The sequence below is a fragment of the Tasmannia lanceolata genome, unplaced genomic scaffold (genome assembly GCF_043159265.1).
Source record: "Tasmannia lanceolata isolate RefF3 unplaced genomic scaffold, GAP_Taslan_0.1 ptg000003l, whole genome shotgun sequence".
Taxonomy (NCBI): Eukaryota; Viridiplantae; Streptophyta; class Magnoliopsida; order Canellales; family Winteraceae; genus Tasmannia; species Tasmannia lanceolata.
In genome coordinates, this window is record NW_027518680.1 from 18489485 (window position 1) to 18515945 (window position 26461).

General features: G+C 36.9%; 1 protein-coding gene across 1 annotated transcript in view; it reads right to left on the reverse strand.

The window, feature by feature from the left end:
• Positions 1 to 5115: 5115 nt before the first annotated feature.
• LOC143866541 (carotenoid 9,10(9',10')-cleavage dioxygenase 1-like) overlaps positions 5116 to 26461 on the reverse strand; it is a 48365-nt gene continuing 27019 nt past the window's right edge. Inside the window, exons 3-13 of the mRNA XM_077375996.1 lie at positions 8901 to 9003; positions 7991 to 8250; positions 7678 to 7857; positions 7502 to 7577; positions 7276 to 7360; positions 6842 to 6904; positions 6608 to 6746; positions 6085 to 6406; positions 5920 to 5984; positions 5336 to 5497; positions 5116 to 5232 (exon numbers count right to left, since the gene is read on the reverse strand). Coding sequence (XP_077232111.1) covers positions 5116 to 5232; positions 5336 to 5497; positions 5920 to 5984; positions 6085 to 6406; positions 6608 to 6746; positions 6842 to 6904; positions 7276 to 7360; positions 7502 to 7577; positions 7678 to 7857; positions 7991 to 8250; positions 8901 to 9003 — 1572 coding nt within the window. The remainder of the gene's footprint in view (positions 5233 to 5335; positions 5498 to 5919; positions 5985 to 6084; positions 6407 to 6607; positions 6747 to 6841; positions 6905 to 7275; positions 7361 to 7501; positions 7578 to 7677; positions 7858 to 7990; positions 8251 to 8900; positions 9004 to 26461) is intronic.

Here is a 26461-nt window from a genome sequence, read left to right on the forward strand (position 1 = left end):
AATACAAGTTCAAAGAGATTTTAACCTTTCATATAAAAGTTTAGGTTCAAGAAGATAGGATTTAATCTTGCCAAAATGTTGTTTTGAAAGGTTTAGACAGTGTATATATAGCCCACAAGAAAATATGACCGTTTGGGGGTAAAACTGTAAAATATAGGGTTGAAAAAGTCAACCTGCGCAAGCCCCAACGGATCTATTTCTATGTCGCGGCGGTCGACCGAGGCACAGCGGTCGCCCGCCCTTATCGGTCTCTCAGTTTGAATTTCAAATTTCATACCGGCGCGGTCGACCAGCTCTAGGGCGGTCGCTCGGCGAGGGCTACCTGTTTGAAATAAATTTTTGGCTCAAAAACACTATCGCGGTCGACCGTACTTATTGCGGTCAACCTCCAAGCCCAACCTGGATATTTTCTAAATTTCCAGAAAACATATCTGCGGTCGCCTGGCTTACTCCGGTCGACCGGTCCGATAATTTTTGAGATGCCCTAGAGTTCCAGGTAGCATCCCGCGGTCGCCCAGCATAGCCGGGTCGACCGGCCCTGAGTAAAATTCTATTTTTAACTTTTAGAATCCAGGGGCTTTGAGCTTTGGTCTTGAGCTAAAGTCCTAGGTTTTCAAACACATTTGAAAACCTTTTTGAAAGTGCATTTAAACATAAAATCAAGAGGGCTCCAAATACATTCTAAAAGTAAGAACCTTGAGTCTTCTTGGAATGTCTTTGCTCTTTGCACTTTCTTGGACTGCTTCGACTTGAGTGAACATCTTGAACTTTGTCTTGGCTCTTGTGACTTTTCCTCCAATCTTCAGTGCATGTTGAGGTACATGAGGTGTCACCATGGCATGTTCAACTCCAAGCTCCTTCTTTACACTTGCTGGGGAACTTGTGAGATCTTCATGTTGAGCTCCTTGACTTGATCATCTCCAAATGGTGATGACTCTAATGTAGGTGCAAGCTCTTTGCTCCTTGCTTTATTGATCCACAAGCTATGTGTTGAGTTAAGTTGTGTAATGGCGATTATGATATGAAATTTATGTATATGACACAACACCTCAAGGCAACACATTAGTCCATAAAAGCTAATCAATTTATTTTGCTAGCATCAAAACAAGAAGGTAAGGTGAATGATTAACCCGTTGGAACCCTTGGGCTTACAATTACAATCCCATAGATGCAAGAAAAATAGGAGGAAAAGGGTTAGACCACAAAATCCCTTGAAAAGTATTGAAAAATCCAAAACAGGAGTGTGGCGGTCTACCTAGCATCTGCGGGCGACCGCGAAAGGTAACCTGGATGAAAATGAAAAGTGTCGGCGAGTCGCGGTGGGCGACCGTGATAGCCCGGTCGACCTCGATGGTCGAAAACTGTGTTTTAAAGGGCGTCCGCGAATCATTTTCTAACTTCCGCCTTTCATTTCTTCTCCTAGGATTTTCTCTTCCCTTTGCTCCTAAGTGATTTTCAGTCAAGATCTTCAAAGATAGGGTGATTCGAGTAAGATTTCTTCATTTCCCTTCCTTCATTTCTCATTTTCTCATTGTCTTTTTCGTTTTTCTCCATTAAATCATATCATTGTTCATTTTCTCTATCTCTCTTTCCATTTCTCTCATAAATTTCTTATATTCTCTCTATTTTTTCATCGTCTTCGTCCATCCTCTTCATCCTCCTCCAAGTCCCTCTTGTTTTCATCTTGATTTTTCAATTCTTCTCAAAACCCTAGATTCTAAAAATGTCGTCCTCAAGGAAATCCATCGTACAAAAGGGCTAGAAATGAACCGGAAGAGGAGGTGTTCCCCATCGAACACTTCTTCAACAAGTAGGCCAAGGATCATTACAAGGTATTCGTGAATCGAATAGTCATCTCTGGAAGAAAAGTCATCTTTCAAGATTTTGATAGATTCAATCTCCTACCACTTTTTGATTTCCAAGGTTGGTCCTTCTTTCTCATTTATAGCGCCTTGGTTTATCCTGACATAGTTAGGTATTTTTATGCCAATTTGGATATTTCTCATAAAGGAGTAATTATGAACACCCATCTTCAAGGAGACAAATTTGGGTTAAATTTGAAGGATTTATGTGCTTGGCTTGATGTACCGAATGAAGGGTTAAGGATTTTCTTTTGGAAAAATGATGAGATAGAAAAACACTTTTCAAGGACGGATGTTTATAAAACCTTAGGAACTGTCCCTCCTCCTCAAGACAAACTTAACATCAATGCGGGTCTAGTGAATCATACAACCCGAATCATTCACAAGACTGTAGCCTACAACATCACTCCCAGGGCAGGAAAGTTTGATGTAGTGAAACCCTTTGAAGCCCTCATAATCCATTGCATTATGAAAAAGATCAAGCTAAACCTAGGGTTCATTATGATGGGTTATATGGATGAGGCGGTAAAGAGAGGACAAGGTGGTCTTCCTTATGGGATCCAAATTACTAAGCTCCTGAGACGCAATAAGATGAACCTGACAAATGCATTCTCTGAAAACCCTGATCCTGTAATCAACCACACCACCCTTTCTCTTATGAGAATCCCGATACCTAGTGGAGGTGGTCCTAGTGGGGTTACACCAGATGAGATTGATGAGGCCATGACAGAAACTGAAGAAGTGGCCAGGACGAAGGAGCAGACTCGATCTCATGAGCAGCAGCGCCAGGCCATGAGCAGCAGCGCCAGGCTCCTACCACTGGCTCACATGAGGAGCTTGCGAGAGATGTTAGAAACCTGAGGACTGGATTAGAAAATCTCACCACTAGATTCGACACCCTCTCCTCTGGACTTGATACCCTCTCTACTGGATTCCCGACTGCCGAGAGTCAGAGAGCCACTAATCATACTCAGATGATGGAGCTTCTAGTTGCCCACGGCCAGACTCGAACAGAGGAACATGCTGAGATGCTACGAGTTCAAGCATATCAGCATGTTGAGATGATGCGAGCTTATCAAAGGAGTTAGACCACTAGATACTATTCCAAGACTCCTCCTCATCACTGATAGATGGACCAGCACCTTCTCGGCAGCAGTTGCAGTTGATTACATCTTTTTGCTGCTTGATCATCGTTGTGATTCCTTCTCTTGCCCAGTTTGGGTTTTTGGACCATGTTTATATTTACTCTTCATGGATGATGTTTATCCCCGATGTGGGCTTTCATGTCTGGATGTATATGCCCAGAATGGGCTTGTGGATATTATGGCTTGATGCCCAATGTGGGTTTTATATTTTGTGATGGATGATGATGGTGCCCAGTAAGGGCTTTTTAGTCTCTTTTGTATATGGATGGACATGTCATGTATGGCATGGTTATGGATATTGTGATAATTTTGGTTCATGATTCAGAGACTGTGATATTGTATCCATTGTTATGGTGATGAGTTTATGTTCCTCACACTCATTTATTCATCTCTAATGATATTGTGACAGGATGTGAAGAGGGTGTGTCTCTTCCATCGTTTGATCATGTATATGAAGCTTCATCCTGCTTTATATATATACATGATCTGTTGGTTGCCATGGATGTGCTCTCCTTTGTTGTTCATTCTCTTGTATCCTTGTGGTTATTAGACTGTACTCTACTCATTATCGTGTCTTGTCTAATAATCATCCATTCACATTCAAATTGTGATTATCAAATTGTGAATGGAGCAACTACTGAGTGGTTTAAAAGTGATTACGTTCAAATTGTGGGGCCTATGTGCTTGGATCTTTTACTTTTAGATTAGATGCACATAGTTAGGGGGAGTTTTCACTTTCATATGAAACTTTTAAATGGCAAGCAACTTAAACTCAAAAGTTATTTTATAGTTTTGAGCATGTTCATGCTCATGAAGAGACTTGTCTACCCTGTCACAAGAAAACCCCCATATGAAGCAACTTGTGAACCCAAACGGTTATATCATAGATTTGAGCATATTCTTGCTCAGGTAGAAATTCACTTGCTTTAAAAATTGTCAATGAAACCCAAGTGTTTAAATCATTCACCTTTTTCAATCATTCTGCCTTGTCATGCCCTATTTCATAGGTTTCACCTAGGGCCACTGTCAAATTCATAGGGGGAGAGCCAAATAGTTATATATTCATACTTATATGGATCTTTGTGATATGCTCACAAGGTCTATTGCCCCCATAGTTGTACTTAACTTTCAAACTCTTAAGAGCAAAAAAAAAAATCCTGTTAGGACTTGCGCATGTTGCCACTAGTGGTACAAAATCCTGTTTACAGCTGCTGAGGAAATTTAACCCATTTCTGCATCTATTGTCTCTATAGTAATGCATAGCCTGTCGTCCTTCAGTAGTTTGATAGCTTCTGTTAGCATTTTCTTATGCCTATTCTTTTCCATTTCTATTTTCCCCAACCATATTGTTTGTGATTGCAGAGATATTGGAAGAGAACATCTTGAAAGCTTAAATTTGTGAGAAATTTTTGCTTACCTTTGCAAGCTGAGCTTTGTCCTTGAGAGAGGGATTTCAAACTGTGGGTCACTATTCTAAAGTTTTTTAATAGGATTTCAAAACTTTGGCAATATCTTTTAAAAAGTACATAAAAATACTTAGAAAATGCTGCAAGATATTCTAATTTTTTATATGCTTTTTAAATATGATGAGTTTTTTTAGAAGCATGACAATGCAGTATACCTTATGAGCCTCCCAATCCCTTCACTATGGGACTCATTGGTTTACTTGCTGATTAGTTTGTCTAACTTTTAATTTCCTTTTTGAATTTTTTCCTTTTTTGCTGATTAGTTTGTCTAACATTTAATTAATCTTATCATAAATATTTATATATATATATATATATATATATATGTGTGTGTGTGTGTGTGTATGTATGTATATATAACTTGATCTTAATAATAAAGCTTAGAACTAGAGCCATCATGATGGCCCCATCCTACTAATATAAAAGGCAGAGCTATCTATGATGGATATCATCCTAATAAAGTAAATAACAAAAATACATTACATCAAAAGAAAAATGTAAAAAACTAAACTATCAACACTTAAACAAGGCTAAATAACTGAAATAATCTCCCAACATATACTGGTACTTGATCAAGAATTCATTCAAGTTCTCCGAAAGTTTAATTCTTCCATTCAAGATGGAGAACAGTCCGAACATTTGCTAGCTTTGAGTTGGATTCGTGATAAAAGTGCCATGAAATCCATATGGCACCCTCTGGGGCAACGCAATTTTGGCAGTTGTGTGACCAACAACCTTCTTTGTGTCAATTATGTGAACCTGCTAGAAGGGAGCATTGTTTATAACTAATATTAACATAACTAGCTTTTAAGATGAATTCAAATATGCCTTGAACAAAAGATATCTCAAGATGATAACTTACTTGAGATATGTTATCATCTTCGTTATGAACAAAAGATATTAACCAACCATCATCTTCCTCGAGACCTCCATTCCTGGCAACAAAGGCAGCTCCTGAACAGAATTCATTTTCCTCAAATGCGTGGTAGCCCACCTTTATCTGCACTCTAGAATCTTTCTCCCTCTGATTCAAAAACTCTCATTATTAGTACACAAGAATTGATAAACACCTTTTCTTCTTTTTCTGCTAAATAAAAAAAAAATTTAAAAGTCGGAGAATCACATCCATGAACATGATGTACATATAAAAACCCTTTTCATGGTGTAAAATAAAAAAAAGTTTAATTTGAAATGCAATGATTTTGTCTTAAGGATGCACTAATTACAAGGATTGGAAAGTCTATGGATGACACTCCCTACTTCGGAGTACATAATATTTATTTTGGTTAAAATGTATGCATTTTAATATAATATAGCCTGAAACTCTTCAAACTAATGGATGTAATTATTACGCTCAATTGCTTCTAAACTCTAAATCCTATAAAATATCAAAATAAATAAACAAAAACATGGCTACAATTTTACTGAGGCATAAGAGTTCCTTACTTTAGGAATCTTATTATCCTGTTCATCCAAGTGTAACTTGGCTAGCCCCCCATATTTAGACAACCCTGCAATTAAGTAGTAAGCGCTTCCTGCTCAACTAAATAATCACTATAAAGTAAGAACAAGAAAATTGAAATTCCAAGAGGATGTGAGTTTTTTTCTCACCACAACTAGAGCTTGCAATGGAATCTACAACTTGGGTGTACCCGTACTTGTTATGTAAACCAGTGAAGTTATCATTGATCATAGGGAAATCCATTGAGAACTCAGTACCTGTGATATTTTCTTCTTTAACTACCCCTGTTTCCATGTTTAATCTCCATTCATACAAGCGAGAGAAAAGAAATCCATCTTCTGTGAAATGATCAGAATTTTCCTCACTTATAGCAATAGGCTTAAATCCTTTAGAGAACCATTCAAATTTATTCTGACCAAATTCTGGGCCTGGTATGATTGACCCATGAGCTCGGCATCCCCTCACCACAACCTGTTTCGGGTTAAAAATTTAACGTGCATTAAATATCTTTTCTACAATATTCTTGTGTTCTACCTCTCTCTTACTAGTGCATTACAGAAAGAAGAAGGCTGTTTTTTCCATTGTAGCTAATTTATTTTATCGAGAACTTCCAATACATGGAAGTGAATGAAGTAATAATACATTAGCCAAAGGTATTTTGTAGTTAATTACCTCATCTCCCTCCTCAAAGCAATTCAGCAAGTGAAAAGTGCAGTGTGGTTCTACCTCAAACCATTTAACTGAATATGAATCTCCATAGCGAGGCATTACCCCTATTCTTGCGTAAGCTTCTTTCTCAAACTTTATTAATCTATGATATGAAAACCAAATTTGGTCAGAAAAATTCAAGAATGGATGGTTTTAACTACATTACATATAAATCTTGATTAAGCAGCAAATACTTACGAGCCTCCTTTCATGACCCTATCTATGTCTATAATAAGTGGAAAATCCATGATTATGTTGTACCTGAGAGGCAGAGAACAAATGGATTAGTACTTGATTACGTCTTTTCGGACAGAGAGATGCAATCCATTGGCTGCATGGATAGAATTATTGAATTATATATATTGATAATCTACAAAAGAAGTTTGTCTATCTTGAAGAAGGTTTAAATTGTGCTCCAACTAAATTAGTGATTTTCATATTTTGCCACAAAAATCGCCACCTGCGTACAGCATTGGATTACCTATGTACATTGTGGAGCCATGGTACCTGGTCATAGATATCGTAAGATACATTTATCCATTAAAACCAATAGATTAGTATTCGTCTGCATACTTTCTTACAAAACTTTCAAGCTGTAGCACCTAATAGAATGACATGGAAATTAATCTTACCTTTCTGTAACCCCTATGTCATGTACAAAGCTATTTCTCTTGAATTTAAGGTCCACTTTATGTACTAGATTCTTTCCATCACCTGTAAACATAACAACTAATCAAACCAACGAATGCAGAATTTTGTTTTGATTTTCATATTTTGTTCAAGTTTCTATACTAAATCTTTCCCTTCCCATGAACCAACATGTCTAGCATATGCTCGTGAAAATGAAGAGGTTATCTGAGACAACACCTACAACAAAGTAAGGTTCCCTTCCATCAACCCCATGTATAACAAGGTCCCCTGTTCCAGGAGCTCTCTATTCCATGTAAATTGAATAATTAACATAGTTAGAACATTAACTAGGGATCATTTTATGCTTAAAAAATGCAGTAATACTTTAGGGGCAAATAAAGGACCTTCGCGTGGGCAGCGAAAGGGCGGTCCCAAGCCCCATTGATATCCCAGCTATCCAGTGTTTTGAGACTCAAGAGGTCTACCTCGAGTGGTAAATGGTTCTCTGTAATTGCATAGGATTTTCCACCATGTTCAAAAATGGCGGTGTTCGCAAGATCCTTGTTTACTTTGCCAAATCTTAGCTGTTGATAAAGAAAGAGATTATAGAAAGTAATATAACTAAGTAGAAACATATAACTACAGATGATAACAATGTAGTTCTATTTTCATATTCTTTCTAGCCAATCTGATTGCGTGGTGGTAGTGACCTCCTACCTGGTTTAGCAAATAAGCTGCCAGAATAGCTGGAGATTCCCCTTCTAAAGCAGGAAGAAAAGTGGGTCGATTTCTTTTTTTCTCAATGTTAAGGGTATCGGATTCAACATATTTGTTCTTGTAGGAGATATTCCAATTTCCATGAGCGTCCTTTTTCAAATATAAGGCATGAAGCATTCCTTCACCTTCAACCCATGCATGACTTGATCTTCCAAACACTGACTCTGTCAATTGCAGGGCTCCAAAGAGAGGATTTGGGCCTGCAATTGGTAGCAAAGTTATGACCCCATTTGTAGAATTATTAACAGAACTCTATCATTGCATGATTTATGATAGTAGGTGTGACGCCCGACTCGCTATGTAAATATTGTCCAATTCTGGGTCTTACACCCTCCCCGATTTTATTTTCCAACAGCACTAACCATGCCTGACCAGCTCCACGGGGCTCGCCCCTTGGAGATGTTGAAAACGCATCTACACATGAAGAAGCAGAGTTCACATATATAGCCCAGGAACTTTGTCTCCCTTTTCGATGTGGGATCTTACAGTTTAAAGACACAAATTTAGAATATGAAAAAAAATCCAACTTAGAAGAATTTTAAATTAAAAGAAATGTTGGGGTTTGTAACAAGAAATTCTAGCTAGAAAGTGTGGAGATGCATCGAGTCGTTTAGGGTTTTTGTTATGAAATTTGAAAGAATCTTCAGAAAGTAATTGTTTATATCTTCTTAGCGATCGATCATCTGAAACGTAAAGTTTCATCAAGGTGGGAAGGGGTTTGTTATGCTACTTTGCTGTATTTTTTAAAATTTATCTTATAGTTTGAATTTGCATATCATATAAATGAATCCATGATGTGTTGCATGTAACAAGACCTGAATAAAGCATAGCATAAAGAGCATTTACGTACCATTTCTTATGTAAACACCCTCAGGAAAATCAATGGGAATCTCCCCTTCTATACACTTAACCGTCACAGCTTCGCCAATCTCCTCAACCGGTCCGAAGTTGCTCTACATATTGTACAAGTTAATCTGAGTTTTGATTTATCATGTCGTGGGTTCAAACTAGCAAAAATAACAATATGATACCAACAATTTTGACTTTATAGCCAACGAGAGAAGTCAAAAATAAAGAAATAGGTACCAAAATCAAATCAGGGGAACAAATATCAGATACAAGTAGCACAAACAAAACAAAGAGCTAATCTTCAAGAATTGAGAGTATCCTCAGTTGTTTCCATCGAAATTTATGTATGTCATGACCTGCTTGGATTGCAGGAAAAAAATATTTCTTACTGAATTTTTTTCTTAAGAAAATAGTTTCTTTCTTTTTTGCAATGTGGAAATCAAAATCAGTGTGCCATGGTAAATGAAGTGTCATTGAAGTGTTCAAGGGTAATATATATATATATATATATATATATATATATATATATATGAGGAAATGGTTTGTGCGCTCGAGCGCAGATAAGCTTATCTGCGTTCGAGCACAAAAACAGGGGCGCATTGGGGGGTGATCCAAACCATTCATTTGGAAGGACCCATCATGGATGGGGGGCCTACCAAAAATCATCTCCATTGGATCACCATAAGGTGTCCATTTGTGGGGCCAATGGAGCTGATTTTTGGTGGATACCCTACCCATGAAAGGGCCCATCAAATGAATGCTTTGGATCCCACCCAAAATGTGGCCCCACCCTGTTTCTGTGCTCGAGCACATAAACCCTTCTCTCTCTCTCTCTCTCTCTCTCTCTATATATATATATATATATATATATATATATATATATATATATATATATGAGGAAAGTGTTGGTGAGCTTAAGCTCACCAAACTTATGGTGAGCTTAAGCGCCCAATCACATTGGGGCCTACTTTGTTAGGATGATCCAAAGCATTCATTTGAAAGGCCCTTACATAGATGGGGTGTGTACCAAAAATCAGCTCCATAGGATCATCCTAACCCATCCATTTGTGGAGGTCAAAATGGACAGACATTATTTGTCCACAAATCTGCCCATTTTGTCCTCTACAAATGGAGGGGTTAGGATGATCCTATGGAGCTGATTTTTGGTACACACCCTATCTATGATAGGGCCTTGCAAATGAATGGTTTGGATCACCACAGAAAATGTGGGACCCATGTGATTGGGGCGCTTAAGCTCACCAACACTTTCCTCTATATATATATACACACACACACACACACACTTATTTGTATTTCAATAGAGCTTACACAATCCATTCGGTCTTGTTTCTCCCTAGCTCATTTAGATGATTCTTATTGCATATCTTTTCATAGTCGATCCATTCAGTCCATTCAACATGTTGTACAATATGATATGTTGAAAGTTCAGTACAAAATTTTATGAAAGGTTTATTTTGTTTTTTTAAACATGATATCTTTGTCAAAACATATCATATGATATACTAACTGACAGATTTTTTAGTATAATTTCTAATAAAATAAAAAGCAGTTCAATCAGAGTTTTCTTCGAAAAGTTATCATCAAAAGTGTCAAAGTCTGTCAAAGTGGAATATTTTTTCTAAATCTTAATTTTTAAGCCTTTATTTTTCTTCATTTGTTTCATTTAGAATTACAAATTAATTTTAAAAGTTCTTTGGAATGTTTATGGTCCAAATATAATAAGTTTAGGGGAGAGGGTTTAGTGAATTATGAAAGAAAACAATTTTCTTCTCTAATTTCCGAAGATTTGATTTTTTGGACAATTATCCTTGTTTGTGTTCCTGAAAAGAGAATAAGTTTCTTCTTCTATTACCCTAATGACGTTAAAATAAGGCAAAAATCATATTCTTTGTTTATGCGAAAGCAATTTGGAATTGTAGACACCCATATTTTACTACGCTTTAAAAAACGAAAGGATTTGTTTGGTCTGTGTCAATCATCTGCATTAGGTTAGGCATTCTTGCATTTTAGGATGAATTTCACCTCAATTTAGGTGTTTTGAAGTTGATTAGCAATCACGAAGGGCTCTAGAAAATGCATCCCTCTCTCTCTTCGTCCTTGGAATTCATTCCTCTCTTCAAGTGTGTTTATCTCTCTTTCAAGCGTTCTTCACAAAAGGGGTTCTTGAACTTCTTCTTCTTCTCCAAGGCATCATATAATCAAGGATTATTGGAGTGTTCTTTGGAACTTTTTGAGCGTATAAAAGGGTTGGACAAAGTGTATATCTCGGATCACCAACCCTAGAGACAATGATCGCGATCAACGTGCTTTCATATATTCAACATATTCAACATTGGAGGCTATATTATTATTCTTCGGGGTTTTCTTTGCGATTAAAAGGGTAAGTCAAAGCATATATCCAAGGATTACTTACCCTAGAGACAATGAGAGCTGGCAAGGTTGGTCTTCTAAAACCCACTTTCATGTAGTTTAAACTAGAAGCATGCTTGGATTGAATTTGTGATTTTCTTTGAAAAGCTATGAAGATGAAAGTGTTTGTATGTGAAAATTCAAGGATATGAGATCAGGTTTAAGTTATTTCATAATCTAAAATTTTTTCTTGGAAAATTTATTTTTTAATATTAAAATTCAATTTTTGAAATTAAGAGGGTTTAAATTCACTTTACAAAGCAATTTTAATAAGCCTTTGAAATTTCTTGAATTTTTCAATCTCTAAGTCTTTTACGTATTAAAAAGCATAGAAATTTGGAATTTTCAGAAATTTTGACTTCGTTTTAACCATGATTTGACTTTTGAACTTTACCCTTAAAGGGGTAAAATTCTAAATATCAAATTTAAAAAGATGTCAAAACATATCAAAAATTAACGAAAATTTAAACATAATAGACTTGTAAGGTTCTAAAATAGTACGAATGTTTTGAAGAATTTTGGAGTTTATTTAAGGGGTTTAACAATTTATTTAATCCAAGGGGTATCTTTGGAAAAAATTAATTTTCAAACAATATATAGAGTTTCCAGAGATGAAATTTGGATGAGAAGTAACTAAGACTTGATCTAATCTCCTGTGAAGTTTTCAAGATTTTTGGTTGCTGTTAGATACTTGTTTATGATTTTTTATGCTAAATCAAGCATGCCATATTAAATCGGAAACAAATAGTAAATTGCCATGAAAATTTTGAAAAATATTTGATTACGATTTATTACTGGAATTACATACTTTCACAAAGTTTGGATTGATTTGGATTAGACTTACTATGTGTTACTTTGTAAATTCATAATCTAGATAGATATTTTTAAAATAAAACAATTGATATTAAATCAGATTTACTATTCATGAAAATTCTACAGTAGCCTTCTCTCATCAAGATCAAGTTATTGTAAAAATTTGAACATATTTAGATTAGATTTACTATGAGTTGCTGTGTAAATCTATAATCTGGACAGAACTCTTCAACATTGTAAAACTGATAGCAAAACATATTTATAATCAATGAAAATTTACAGTAATCTTATTTGGTGAAGAGAAAGCTACTGTAAAAATTTCAGCTTAATCTGAATAGATTTACTGTACGTTGATGTGTAAATCTATAATCTGAACTGAAAATTTTGAAATCCTAAATAAAATCGAAATAAATTCAATTTGTTATAAAAAATTTCAGAGAATTCTAAAACCACATCATGTATTCAATCTTTAAACGATTGAAATAGAAACCTTAGGAATCATTGATTTTCTTTGTAAATTTGCAATGCTATGATAGTTTAATCGCCAAGATTGCGTTCATAATCGTATATTAATTGCGATCAATCCTTAATAATTTGAGCATTTAAATTATAGTATGTTGTTGGCTCCGAGGTCCACTGTCCATGAAAATCCTGAGAAATATGCCAGGCAATAACATACTGTAACTTATGTGTTAAATTATGCAATGGTAGAAAGCACGATTCCCTTCCATGAATGCAACTCGAGGCTGAAACTTGCCAATAATAGAGCCATTGGTATTCCTTAGATGTTAGGAATCGAAAATCTTAAAAAAATTAAAAATCATTAACTTAATTAATTAAGATCATTTGATCCATGCTTTTGGAACTGTTGGATAACGGTACCTCCTTCGTAGGAACCTTTAGAGCCCATTTAGGAACACTTACGTCACGATTTAGGTCTTAAGGTGTCATAGAAATAGGAAGTCCAGCCTCATCACGACCGGTTGCTATTATTAGCAATTGAGTCATAGATCTAGTTATACTAATTACCCTTTTTCTCATAGGACAAGCCTAGTTACCTAGGATGTAGGTTCACCTGCATTAGTCTAAGGAATGTCTTGCACTTAGATAGGACCATATAGCATCTTAGATGGAGTCCTAAGATAATAAAATCTACTCAACTTGAACTAAATAATCTCTCTTAAACTGTTGAAACAGTCATTCCAGTCTAGATTGGTGTCTTAGACGTCTTAGGCATATAGCTTAGTTTAGGCCACCGAACTACGATCGACTCTGATTCCAGTGAGGCTTGGATACGTAGGCAGCTTTGGATGCTTCGAATGGCATACCGAGCATGAGTCGGCCCCACCACAAATGGTGGGGTTTTGTATTTTAGTTTTTTATTATAAATTCTTAACTAAATATATAGAATTTTCCTCAAATTAGAATTTTAGGAGAACATTCGCATAGATTGAATCCAAACGAATTAAGAAAATCAAGATACGCATTAGGAAATGCATTGAAATTAGATCTTAGGATGCATGTCATATAGTTTGAGCATTAATATAGAGTTAAATGAGCTATTTCAAGAGAGTTAACTTCTGAAATTGAAGATCGGATTATCGGGCAAGAATGGTGCATGTGGTGGTAACTCCACATACCTTCAATTCTCGTAATTAGGTAACGAATCTAGATTTCTGGTCAATTATGGGTCATCGATCTCTCATCTAGGTGGCGACTCTGTCATTCTCTTTTGTGTGAAATTCGGATTGCTTTAGTGATCCCAAGTTCACGGAAAAGATGAATTAAATCAATAATAAAAAACGGCACACGCCATTCGCGTGGGTACGAGAGACCAAGAGAGGCGGGTCACGCGTCGTGCCCCTCTCGTAGGATCGGGTTCCACAGACTGGCGACTCTGCTGGGGGCCACCTAACTTCATTAAAAATTTAAAGGATAACTCATTTGAATTTAGTTTAATTGGCTCATAAAAACTCTATCTTATATATTTCTGTTGCTCTTTGCTTGATTAGTTTGTTTGTTATGCTTTATTTTCTTATCACATTATACTGCAAACTTAATCTAACAAAACCTGAAGGCATCATAGATTGCGCAAACTTATTTCACACACTTACATCACTTGCATCTAAACCCTTGCATCTCGCATGTACACAAGTCCTATTTTAGGAATACTGAGTGTTATCTAGTATGGTTGACTGGGTTTCATCACCTGGTGCCTCTGTGCTAGAGAAGCATTCCACTCTTAGCCTAGTACCTTTATGGTGCGTAAACGGATCTCTTGTTCACGTACTGATACGCCGGACACTGGTACAGTATATTGAGCACGGATTCGTGCTAAGGGAACTCTTGGCCTTACCCCTAGATTACCCCACATATGCATAAAGTATACGAACACACGTGCATCACGTGTGTGAGCCTAGTTTAGGATATCCTACCCATTTGTGTCTAGATTAGGCCGTAGTCCATCTTCCAATGGCTGCGATCAGTTTTAGGTACACAAGCAAGTCATGAGTCGAGATCCTCTCTCCACTCCGCTAGACCAGGGTTAGGACCTGATGCCTTCAGGTAACATTGCATAAAATGTAAAAAGATTAAAAAACTTCCCCTTTGATGCCTCTGGATTGAAAATCCCTTTTCCCTTCTTTTCAGAGAAAAAGCAAAGGTGCCTCTGGATTGAAAATCCCTTTTCCCTTCTTTTAGAGAAAAAGTGAAGGTGCCTCTGAATTGAAAATTCATTTTCCCTTCTTTTCAGAAAAAAAATGAAGGTGCCTTAGGATTGAAAATTCCTTTTCCCTTCTTTTCAGAGAAAAAGCGAAGGTGCCTCTGGATTGAAAATTCATTTTCCCTTCTTTTCCGAGACAAAGCGAAGGTGCCTCTGAATTGAAAATTTCTTTTTCTTTCAGAGAAAAAGCGAAAGTGCCTCTGGATCGAAATTCCATCTTCCATTTCTCATGTTTTCAGAGAAAAAGCGAAGGTGCCTCTGGATTGAAAATTTATTTTCCTTTCAGAGAAAAAGCGAAAGTGCCTCTGGATCAAAATTCCATTTTCCATTTCTCCTCTTTTTAGAAAAAAAGCGAAAGTGCCTCTGAATCGAGATATTCTTCTTCCTTTTGGTTTAGAGTAAAAGCGCAGGAGCTTCTAAACCAAAAAGATTCTTTCTTCAGCCCTAGAGAAAAAGCATAGTATCTCTATGACATAGAATTTCATCCGAATAATCCAATTTCTCAAAATTCTAGGACTTCATCTAGGGTCTTGCAATAGGAAGCATTGAGGTTGCTTTGGGTGTAGTGAATCTTTTGTTAATTAAAGCTACGCAAAATGGCTATGTCACTTTTACTTTAGTATTCAATGACTATGTCGTCTCTACCAAAGAGGGGCCCATTTTACTACACTTTAAAAAGTGAAAGGATTGTTTGGTCTGTGTCAGTCATCTGCATTAGGTTAGGTATTCTTACATTTTATGGTGAATTTCACCTCATTTTAGGTGTTTTGAAGTTTATTAGCAATCACGAAGGGCTCTAGAAAATTCATCCCTCTCTCTTCGTCCTTGGAATTCATTTCACTCTTCAAGTGTGTTCATCTCTCTCTCAAGTGTTCTTCACAAAAGGGGTTCTTGAACTTCTTCTTCTTCTCAAGGCATCATATAATCAAGGATTATTAGAGTGTTCTTTGGATCTTTTTTAGCGTATTAAAGGGTTCGACAAAGTGTATATCTCGGATCACCAACCCTAAACACAAGGATCGCGATCAACGTGCTTTCATATATTCAACATATTCAACATTAGAGGCTATATTATTATTCTTTGGGGTTTTCTTTGCTATTAAAAGGGTAAGTCAAAGCGTATATCCAAGGATTACTAACCCTAGAGACAAGGAGAGCTAGCAAGGTTGGTCTTCTAAAACCCTCTTTCATGTAGTTTAAACTAGAAGCATGCTAGGATTGAATTTGTGATTTTCTTTGAAAAGCTATGAAGATGAAAGTGTTTGCATGTGAAATTTTGAGGAGATGAGATCAGGTTTAGGTTATTTCATAATCTAAAATGTTTTCTTGGAAAATCTATTTTTTAATCTTAAAATGTAATTTTTGAAATTAAGAGGGTTTAAATCTACTTTACAAAGCAATTTTAATAAGCCTTTGAAATTTCTTGAATTTTTCAATCTCTGAGTCTTTTACGTATTAAAAAGCATAGAAATCTTGAATTTTCAGAAATTTTGACTTCGCTTTTACCATGATTTGACCTTTTGAACTTTACCTTTAAAGGGGCAAAATTCTAAAGGTCGAATTTAAAAAGATGTCAAAACAGATCAAAAATCAATGAAAATCTAAACATAACAGACTTTTAAGGTTCTAAAACAGTACGAATTTTTTGAACAATTTTGGATTTTATTTAGGGGTTTAAAAATTTATTTCATCCAACGAGTATGTTTGGAAAAAAACTAATTTTCAAAAAATATATAGAGTTTCTTGAGATGAAATTTTGATGAGAAGTAACTAAGACTTGATCTAATCTCCTGTGAATTTTTTAAGATTTTTGGTTACTGTTAGATACTTGTTTATGATTTTTTATGCCAAATCAAGCATGCCATATTTAATAGAAAACAAATAGCAAATTGCCATGCAAAATTCTGAAAACATTTTATTAAGATTTACTGCTGGAACTACATGTTTTCACAAAGTTTGGATTGATTTGGATTAGATTTACTATGTGTTTCTTTCTAAATTCATACTCTACACAAATATTTTTAAAATAAATAAATTGATAGTAAATCACATCTACTATTCATAGAAATTGTACAGTAACCTTCTCTGATCAAGATCAAGTTTCTGTAAAAATTTGAACTTATTTAGATTAGATTTGCTATGAGTTGCTATTTAAATCTATAATATGTACAGAACTCTTCAACATTGTAACACTGATAGCAAAACATATTTATAATCAATGAAAATTTTACAGTAATCTTATTTGGTGAAGCCAAAGCTACTGTCAAAATTTTAGCTTAATCCGAATAGATTTACTGTACGTTGATGTGTAAATCTATAATCTGAACTTAAAATTTTGAAATCCTTAATAAAATCGAAATAAATTCAATTTGCTATTAAAATTTTCAGAGAATTCTAATATCACATCATGTATTCAATCTTTAAACTATTGAAATAGAAACCTTAGGAATCATTGATTTCCTTTGTAAATTTGCAATGCTATGATAGTTTAATCGCCAAGATTGCGTTCATAATCGTATCTTAATTGTGATCAATCCTTAATAATTTGAGCATTTAAATTATAGTATGTTGTTGTCTCCGAGATCCACTGTCCACGGAAATCCTGAGAAATATGCCAGGCAATAACATACTATAACTTACGTGTTAAATTATGCAAGGGTAGAAAGCACGATTCCCTTCCATGAATGCAACTCGAGGCTGAAACTTGCCAATAATAGAGCCATTGGTACTCCTTAGATGTTAGGAATTGAAAATCTTTAAAAAATTAAAAATCATGAACTTATAAATTAAGATCATTTGATCCATGCTTTTGGAACCGTTGGATAACGGTATCTCCTTCGTAGGAACCTTTAGAGCCCCTTTAGGAACTTAGATAGGACCATATAGCATCTTAGATGTAGTCCTAGGATAATAAAATCTACTCAACTTGAACTAAATAATCTCTCTTAAACTGTTGAAACAGTCATTCCAGTCTAGATTGGTGTCTTAGACATATAGCTTAGTTTAGGCCACCGAACTACGATCGACTCTGATTCCAGTGAGGCTTGGATACGTAGGCAGCTTTGGATGCTTCGAATGGCATACCGAGCACGAGTCGGCCCCACCACAAATGGTGGGGTTTTGTATATTAGTTTTTTTTTATAAATTCTTAACAAAATATATAAAATTTTCCTCAAATTAGAATTTTAGGAGAACATTCACATAGATTGAATCCAAACGAATTAAGAAAATCAAAATACGCATTAGGAAATGCATTGAAATTAGATCTTAGGATGCATGTCATATAGTTTGCACATTAATATAGAGTTAAATGAGCCATTTAAAAGAAATTCAATAGAGTTAACTTTTGAAATTGAAGACCGGATTATCGGGTAAGAATGATGCATATGGTGGTAAGTCCCCATACCTTTGTTAGCCCAAGGGTTCAACAAGTACTCCTATTGAATTGTTTTGATGATTAACAAACTAAATTTGTTTTAAAGGTTTTATACACTAATGATTTCCATTGGCAAAGTTATAATGTTCACAGTGTACCATCCTCAAGAGTGCATGACAAGGTTGAACTCAAGGTTGAACTCGAGGTTGAACTCAAGCACAAGAATGGCAAATCAACTCAAGCATCAATGGAGTTGAGTGAAGACATGTCAAGGCCTCTACAAGGTGCCAACAAGATTGAAGACCAAGTAAATTTAGAATGTAAACGGTCCTCAATGTTTAGTCTAGGTCTATGGCACAAAGGAGAGTTAAAATCAACCTAGATAGAATTTAATGGGTTTGTGAATGTTCATAGTGGTGTCTCAACATTGTTGGACCCTCATGACACTCCATTTATCTTGAAAAATCAAAGTTCCAAAAGCCCAAACAAAATCAGCAAAATATAAGGAAAATCTGCTGGCCGTAGGCTTCTCGGAACTCCGAGAATATTCTCGGAGCTCCGAGAATTGTTCCAGGTTCAAAAAAATTAGCCGCTCGGAGCTCCGAGCCCGGAGTCCGAGACGACCGTTGGGGTGCGAATATTTTGTCTTTTTTTGTCCCCTCTATTTATATGAACTTAGGGACTCTTGGGTTTTCTACCCAAGGACATTACAAAGATTTCAAGAGCACAAAAAGTCATTTGTTCTCCTTCTCTTGAAGATCTTCACTCTCCATCTCTCTCTTGTGCCATTTACCTTAGATTATTCTTGAGAGACCTTAGGACCTTCACTTGTTCAATCTTGTTCTTGTGAGAGTGAGTGAGCTTTACCTTAAATTAGCCTATCTAGAGGCAAGCAAGCTTTTTCATTTCATCTTCTTTGTATTTGGCACAAAGGGCGCCGTAGAAGACCCTTGGAGCGTAGAGCTCGATTTGTACAAGGCGGAAGGAACGCCGTATTTAAGTTCCTTGGAGAAGATAGTGGAATCCTCAAGGAGAGTAACTTGAGAAGAGTGGAGTAGGTCTTGAGATAAGACCGAACCACTATAAAAATCTTGGTGTCAAAGCTTCTTTGCCTCTTCACCTCTTCTTGTGTGGTAAGTTTTCACTATTGCTTTGAATACTATTTTTGATTTCCTATTCAATCTAAAACTAGTGCAATCTAACTTTTCAAAATTCTTAAAATTTGAAAAGAAACCCAATTCACCCCCTCTTGGGTTGCTAAGTGGAATTTCACTTGGTATCAGAGCATAGGCTCTTACATAGGAATTCTCTTTGAAAACCTACAAGGGAAAGATTCAAATGGCAACCTTTTCTCATAGCAATGAGGGGCAATCCACCACTAGACCTCCCTTCTTCAATGGCTCAAACTATCCATATTGGAAAGCTAGAATGAGAGTGTTTTTAAAATCTTTGGATTTTGATGTTTGGAGAAGTATCCAAAATGGATATAATGAACCTAGTGTTGATATGGAACTATGGGATGAAAATGAAAGAAGAGAATCCACTATCAATGCAAAAACAATGAATGCCTTGATTTGTGCCTTATCTCCCGAGGAGTTCAATCGAGTTTCTACTCTTGAAACCGCTAAGGAGATTTGGGATATGCTAGAGGTAGCTCATGAAGGGACAAATCAAGTGAAAGAGTCCAAGATGAATCTTCTCTTTAGAGAGTATGAGCTATTCATGATGGACCCAAATGAAACCATTGCCGAAATGCATACTAGGTTCACAAACATAACAAATGGGTTGAGATCCTTAGGTAAACAATTGTCTAGCAAGGACTTAGTTACCAAAATACTTAGGTCTTTACCTAAAGATTGGGATCCCAAGGTCACCGCCATTGAAGAAGCAAAAGACGTATCAAAAATGGGCTTAGAAGACTTAATAGGTTCCTTAACAACTTATGAAATGATTTTAAAAGGAAGAGAAACCTTAAACAAACAAAAGGAAGATACAAAAAGGAAAGGAATAGCTTTCAAAGCAAGAGTTGAGAGTGAAGAGGAAGAGAGTGAAGAAGACACACAAGATGATCTTGCTCTCTTCACCAAGAGATTCAAGAAATTTCTCAAATTCAAGAAAGGAGGCAACTCTAGCCAAGGAAGAAATAGACCCTCAAACAAAGAGGAGATGAGATGCTATAAGTGCAACAAGGTTGGTCATATACGGCCAAATTGCCCACTCATCAACAACAATGACAAAGATAGGAAGAATAGAAGACATGGCAAAAAGGCTTTGTGTGCGGCGGCTTGGGATGAAGGGAGTGCTTCATCCGGAAATGAATCCAACGGAAAGGATGAAGATCACCTTTGCTTCATGGGACTCGCCGATGTAACACAAGACATCTCCTTATCCGAGGTAAATGATGTTGATGATATATCTCATGAATTCTCTAATGATGGACTAATTTTTGCTTGTGAAAAACTTCATGAAAATTTGGATTTACAACTCGCCAAAAACAAAACAATGAAAAAGTCCGTACAAAATGTCACTAGGGATTTTGGGTTCATGAAAAAGGAATTCGATTTGCAAACCAATACAAGTGAAAAATTGTTTTTGGAAAACAAAGCTTTGAATGAAGAAGTAGACAAATTAATCTTTGAAAACAAAAGCTTAAAAGAAGAAAATGAGAAACTTATTTTGAAATGCAAAGAACTTGATTTGACATTTAAAAAATTCTCATGTGGCAAAAATAAACTAGATGAAATTCTTGAAAATAAGCTTGTCTCTCTAGAAAAAAATGGTCTTGGTTACCAACCCTTTTCTAAAGGAAAAGCCTCATTCAAAAATAAAGCTATAGGAAATTTCTCCTACATCCATGCTAACACTAGTGCCTTTATTCCCACTTGTCACTATTGTGGTAGAATAGGACACTTAAGGTTTGCATGCAATGTTAAGAAATCAAAAGCAACAAAATTTATGTGGGTTAAAAAGAATGAGCTTTATGATGTTGCTAACCTTGAAGGACCCAAGAAAAAGTGGGTACCTAAAACTTCAACTTGAGCTTTGATTCTTGTAGGTGTGCTTGAAAGGAAAACCCTCAAAGGACAAATGGTTTTTGGATAGCGGTTGCTCAAGGCACATGACGGGAGATGTAAGCAAGTTCGCCTTTGTCACCATGAGTCATCAAGGAAATGTCACCTTTGGGGATGATACAAGAAGCAAAATCCTCGGTGAAGGTACCATTAAAATTAAGGACATTAAGGTTGAACATGTTTTGCTCGTTGACGGTCTTTCATTTAATTTAATAAGCATTAGTCAACTATGTGATCTTGGTCACAAAGTTCTTTTTGAAAAAGATAGATGTAAAATTTTGAATTCCAAGAATAATGAAGTTGAATTTGTTGCCTATAGAGATGGCAATATGTATTCATTAGCATTAGAAGACCTTGAAAATCAAAACATCCAATGTCTCTCCGCCATGGATGATAACCCTTGGTTATGGCATAGGAGACTTGGTCATGCTCATATGGATTTAATTTCAAGATTATCTTCTAAGAATCTTGTGAGAGAGTTACCTAAACTCAAATACATTAGAGATAAAGTTTGCAGTGCTTGCATTCATGGAAAACATGCTAAAAACTCTTTTAAACCCATAAGTGTATTATCTACCTCTTGTCCACTCCAACTCCTTCATATGGACCTATTTGGTCCCATGAAGACTAGTAGTAGAGGAGGAAGTAGATATGTATATGTGATTGTTGATGACTACTCTCGATTCACTTGGGTGTTATTCTTAACTAGTAAAGATGAAACCTTCAAGAAATTTGTCAACTTGTGCAAGCGAATTCAAAATGAACAAGGGGTTTTCATAAATGAAATTAGAAGTGATCATGGAACCGAGTTTGAGAACTTTGAGTTTGATACCTTTTGCAATGAAAATAGAATCAAGCACAATTTCTCGGCTCCAAGAACTCCCCAACAAAATGGGGTAGTTGAAAGGAAAAATAGATCTATTATTGAAATGGCTAGAACTATGTTAAATGAGCACAATGTTCCAAGAAACTTTTGGGCGGAAGCCGTTCACTCGGCTTGCTATATTTTAAATAGAGTGCTCATTAGACCTCACCTTAACAAAACACCTTATGAACTATGGAGTGGAACACCCCCCAAAGTTAGCTATTTCAAAGTCTTTGGTTGTAAATGTTTTATATTAAACATGAAAGACACCTTGCATAAGTTTGATTCAAAATCCGATGAAGGTATCTTCTTAGGCTATTCAACCCATAGTAAAGCTTATAGAGTCTATAACAAAAGAACTCAAATTGTGGAAGAATCCGTGCATGTCAAATTTGACGAGTCATTTGAACCTCCTAATGTCATTAATGAAGATGATGATGGTGTCAATCTTCTAGAGCCTCTTAGTCAAGTAGAGTCCATTGTCCAACCCTTAGAAAATCTTAATTTAGAAGGTCAACCTATAGAAGAACTTGAAGTAGAAAGTCTTCCTAAACATAGTAGAATCATGTCTAGTCACCCCTCTACTCAAATCATAGGTGAAACCTCACAAGGAGTTAAGACAAGATCTCACTATAAGAATGTTTGTGCCAACATGGCCTTTATCTCCCAAATAGAACCCAAGTCCATAAAAGAAGCTGAAAAGGATGAATTTTGGATGATTGCTATGAATGAGGAACTAAACCAATTTGAGAGAAACCAAGTATGGAGGTTAGTTCCTAGGCCTAGTGATCACCCGGTTATTGGGACTAAATGGGTGTTTAGAAACAAACTCGATGAGCATGGAGATATTCAAAGGAATAAAGCTAGATTGGTAGCCCAAGGTTACAACCAAGAGGAAGGTATCGATTATGATGAGACCTTTGCTCCGGTTGCTAGATTGGAAGCCATAAGGATGCTACTTGCATTTGCATCCCATAAAAACTTTAAGTTGTATCAAATGGATGTGAAGAGTGCATTCCTAAATGGGTATATTATGGAGGAAGTTTATGTTGAACAACCTCCCGGTTTTGAGGATTTCAAATACCCTAATCACGTATATAGGTTGGACAAAGCCTTGTATGGTCTAAAGCAAGCTCCTAGAGCTTGGTATGAGAGGCTTAGCTCCTTCCTATTAGAGAGTGGCTTTCAAATGGGCACGGTTGACAAAACCTTGTTTATTAAAAGAAAAGGAAAATATATGCTTATTGTTCAAGTCTATGTAGATGATACAATATTTGGTGCTACCAATGATAAGATGTGTGAAGAATTCGCACAATCCATGCAAAAAGAGTTTGATATGAGTATGATGGGAGAGCTTACCTATTTCCTAGGACTTCAAATCAAACAATGTAAAAATGGAATTTTCATCAACCAAGAGAAGTATACTAAGGAACTCCTTAAGAAATTTGGCATGGATAGCTCTCAAATCAAGCCAACTCCTATGAGCACTTCCACCAAATTAGAAAAGGATGAAAGTGGGAAACCGGTTGATGAGAAAAAGTTTAGAGGAATGATAGGAAGTCTATTATATTTGACCGCTAGTCGGCCGGATATAATGTTTAGCGTGTGCATTTGTGCTAGGTTTCAATCGGGTCCTAAAGAGTCTCATTTGAGTGCCGTTAAGAGGATATTCAAATATCTCAAAGGAACTCCTTCTTTAGGATTATGGTATGAACGATCGAATGAATTCAATCTAGTAGGATTTTCGGATGCCGACTTTGCCGGTTGTAGAATTGATAGAAAAAGCACAAGTGGCACTTGTCAATTTCTAGGAAGGTCTCTAGTGTCCTGGTTTAGCAAAAAACAAAACTCGGTAGCCTTGTCTACAACCGAAGCAGAATACATTGCGGCCGGCGCTTGTTGTGCACAAATCCTATGGATGAAGAACACTCTCATGGACTATAATCTTGCATTTAGTAATGTTCCAATCCATTGTGATAATACAAGCGCCATCAACTTGACAAAAAATCCAATTCAACATTCTAGGACTAAGCACATAGAGGTAAGGCATCATTTCTTAAGAGATCATTCTCAAAAAGGGGATATTGAAATTAAGTACATCCACACCAATGAACAATTGGCGGATATCTTCACAAAACCCCTTAATGAGGATCGATTTTGTGACCTTAGGAGTGGACTCAACATTTGGAGTCTAGATCAAATGAAAGAGTTTGCACATGAAGCATGAATAGAAGACATAATTATCTTTGTATATATAAATATCTCATATTTTGATTGTGACTACATGGTTTTTGATGATCCAACCCTAACTCTAGAAATCACTCAATTGGTACCCATAGCCCACTTCATTTCAAGGGGGAGTCGGTACCATCACCCTAAATTAAGATACTTAAAACTTTGGCCTTGCGCCATCATCAAAACCCTCGGAAAGTCATCTATGTTCATGCATTGGATCATGGTTGGTTAAGTTGCAACTCAAAATATCACATGTAACTCTGTTCTCCTCCCATTCAAAAAAAAAAAATTCTCGGAACTCCGAGATTTTGTCTCGGAACTCCGAGGAAATGAACAGAGGGCTCTGGAACGTTTCTCGGAATTCCGAGAAAATTTCTCGGAACTCCGAGATTTCTTCCAGGCTTCTCGGAACTCCGAGAAAATTTCTCGGAACTCCGAGAATCGGACAGTAGAAAAATAAAAAAATTGCGTGTGTTCTCGGAACTCCGAGAAAATTTCTCGGAACTCCGAGAATCGGACAGTAGCAAAACAAAAAAAACGCTGTGTTCTCGGAACTCCGAGACTATTTCTCGGAGCTCCGAGAATCGGTCCAGGAGCGTTAAAACCCCTGGATCCGGTTCATTTTTTTCATTTTCTCCTCTCCCCTTTCCCTCTTCCTTCCCTTTCTTCTCAAATACTACCTCCATTTTCGTTCTTTTTCTTCCTTTTTCAACTTCCACAACCCCTTTTCCTCCTTCAAACCATTTCCTTTACCTCTCTTCTTCCTACCAACCCATTTTTCTTCTTCAAACCCTAAAATTTCTCCTTTTTTTCGTTTTTCTTCTTCTTCCTTTCTCCCCTTCTTCTATTTTCTTCCATTCTAGGGCTATTTCCTTGTTTTTAAACCCTTATCCATCTCTATTTCTCTATTTTTCTCTATTTCTCTCTATTTCTCTCTATTTCTCTTATTCTCCTTCATTTTAGGGCTATCTCTCTACTCACATTTCTTCTCACAATGCCTCCCAAAACCAAAAATCTCAACATTGGAGGCTCCTCCCAAGCTGCAGACCCTGAATACTTTCCTGAAGAAGTTCCCGAGGAAGAAGGGCCTTCTCGGAAGAAGGCAAAGGCAAAGGCTGTAGCGGCTGAGGTTGTGCCTAACTCATTTTTTACTGGGGATAAAGCCAAGAAACTCTGGGCCGACATCGGCACTAGGGGCATCCTCACCGGCAGGTACATTGATCCTCCTGTCCTTCAAAATTTCGACTTACAGGCCAAATTTGATGCCCTTCACTGGACATCCATCCTACACCTCAATGAACCAGTATACCCTCGATTGGTGCGTCTCTTCTACGCCAATCTCACAATTTCTCCTTCCTTCTTCAAAATTGAATCCAAAATCAAGAAAACAGTGATCAAACTCAACTATCACACCTTTGCCACTCTTCTTGGGATCAGCTTTGATGGCCTCACCCACTATTTCTGGCCGGAAGATGGGACCCATTCACTTGATGATATCGATCATGACACGGTCTATGGTAGGATTACGCGGAACTACCACTCTGGTATGCCCGTCCAATCCGCCGACCTCATTCCGGTAGCACGTATGCTTCACAACTTTATGTACCACATCTTCATCCCTCGTGGTGGGATGCGTGAAGCCCTCAGACCCTTAGAGGCCTATCTTATCTACAGCATTCTCGAGGGCCGCCAGCTTTGTCTGCCGTACATCATGTTTCGCTACATGTTTCAGACCCCTGGCCGCTACCGCTCTTCGTTGCCCTATGGCATGGTCCTCACCCGTGTCTTCCGTCACTTTGGCATCACCTTGGATGGTGAACTGACCATGACTCCGACTGCCCCGTTTGATGAGCAGACCTTTAACCGAATGGCTTTGAATCAAGTCGCGGTTGACGATGCTCCTGCCGCTGGAGGCGGCTACGAAGCCGATGCTCAGGCTGCACCGGCCCCGCAGCCATCACAGGATACATCTTCATACTGCACTCGCCAGGATTTGGCTCAGATGCAGGAGGCTCTTGAACGATCCATGGCCTCACAATTTGCGCAGCTA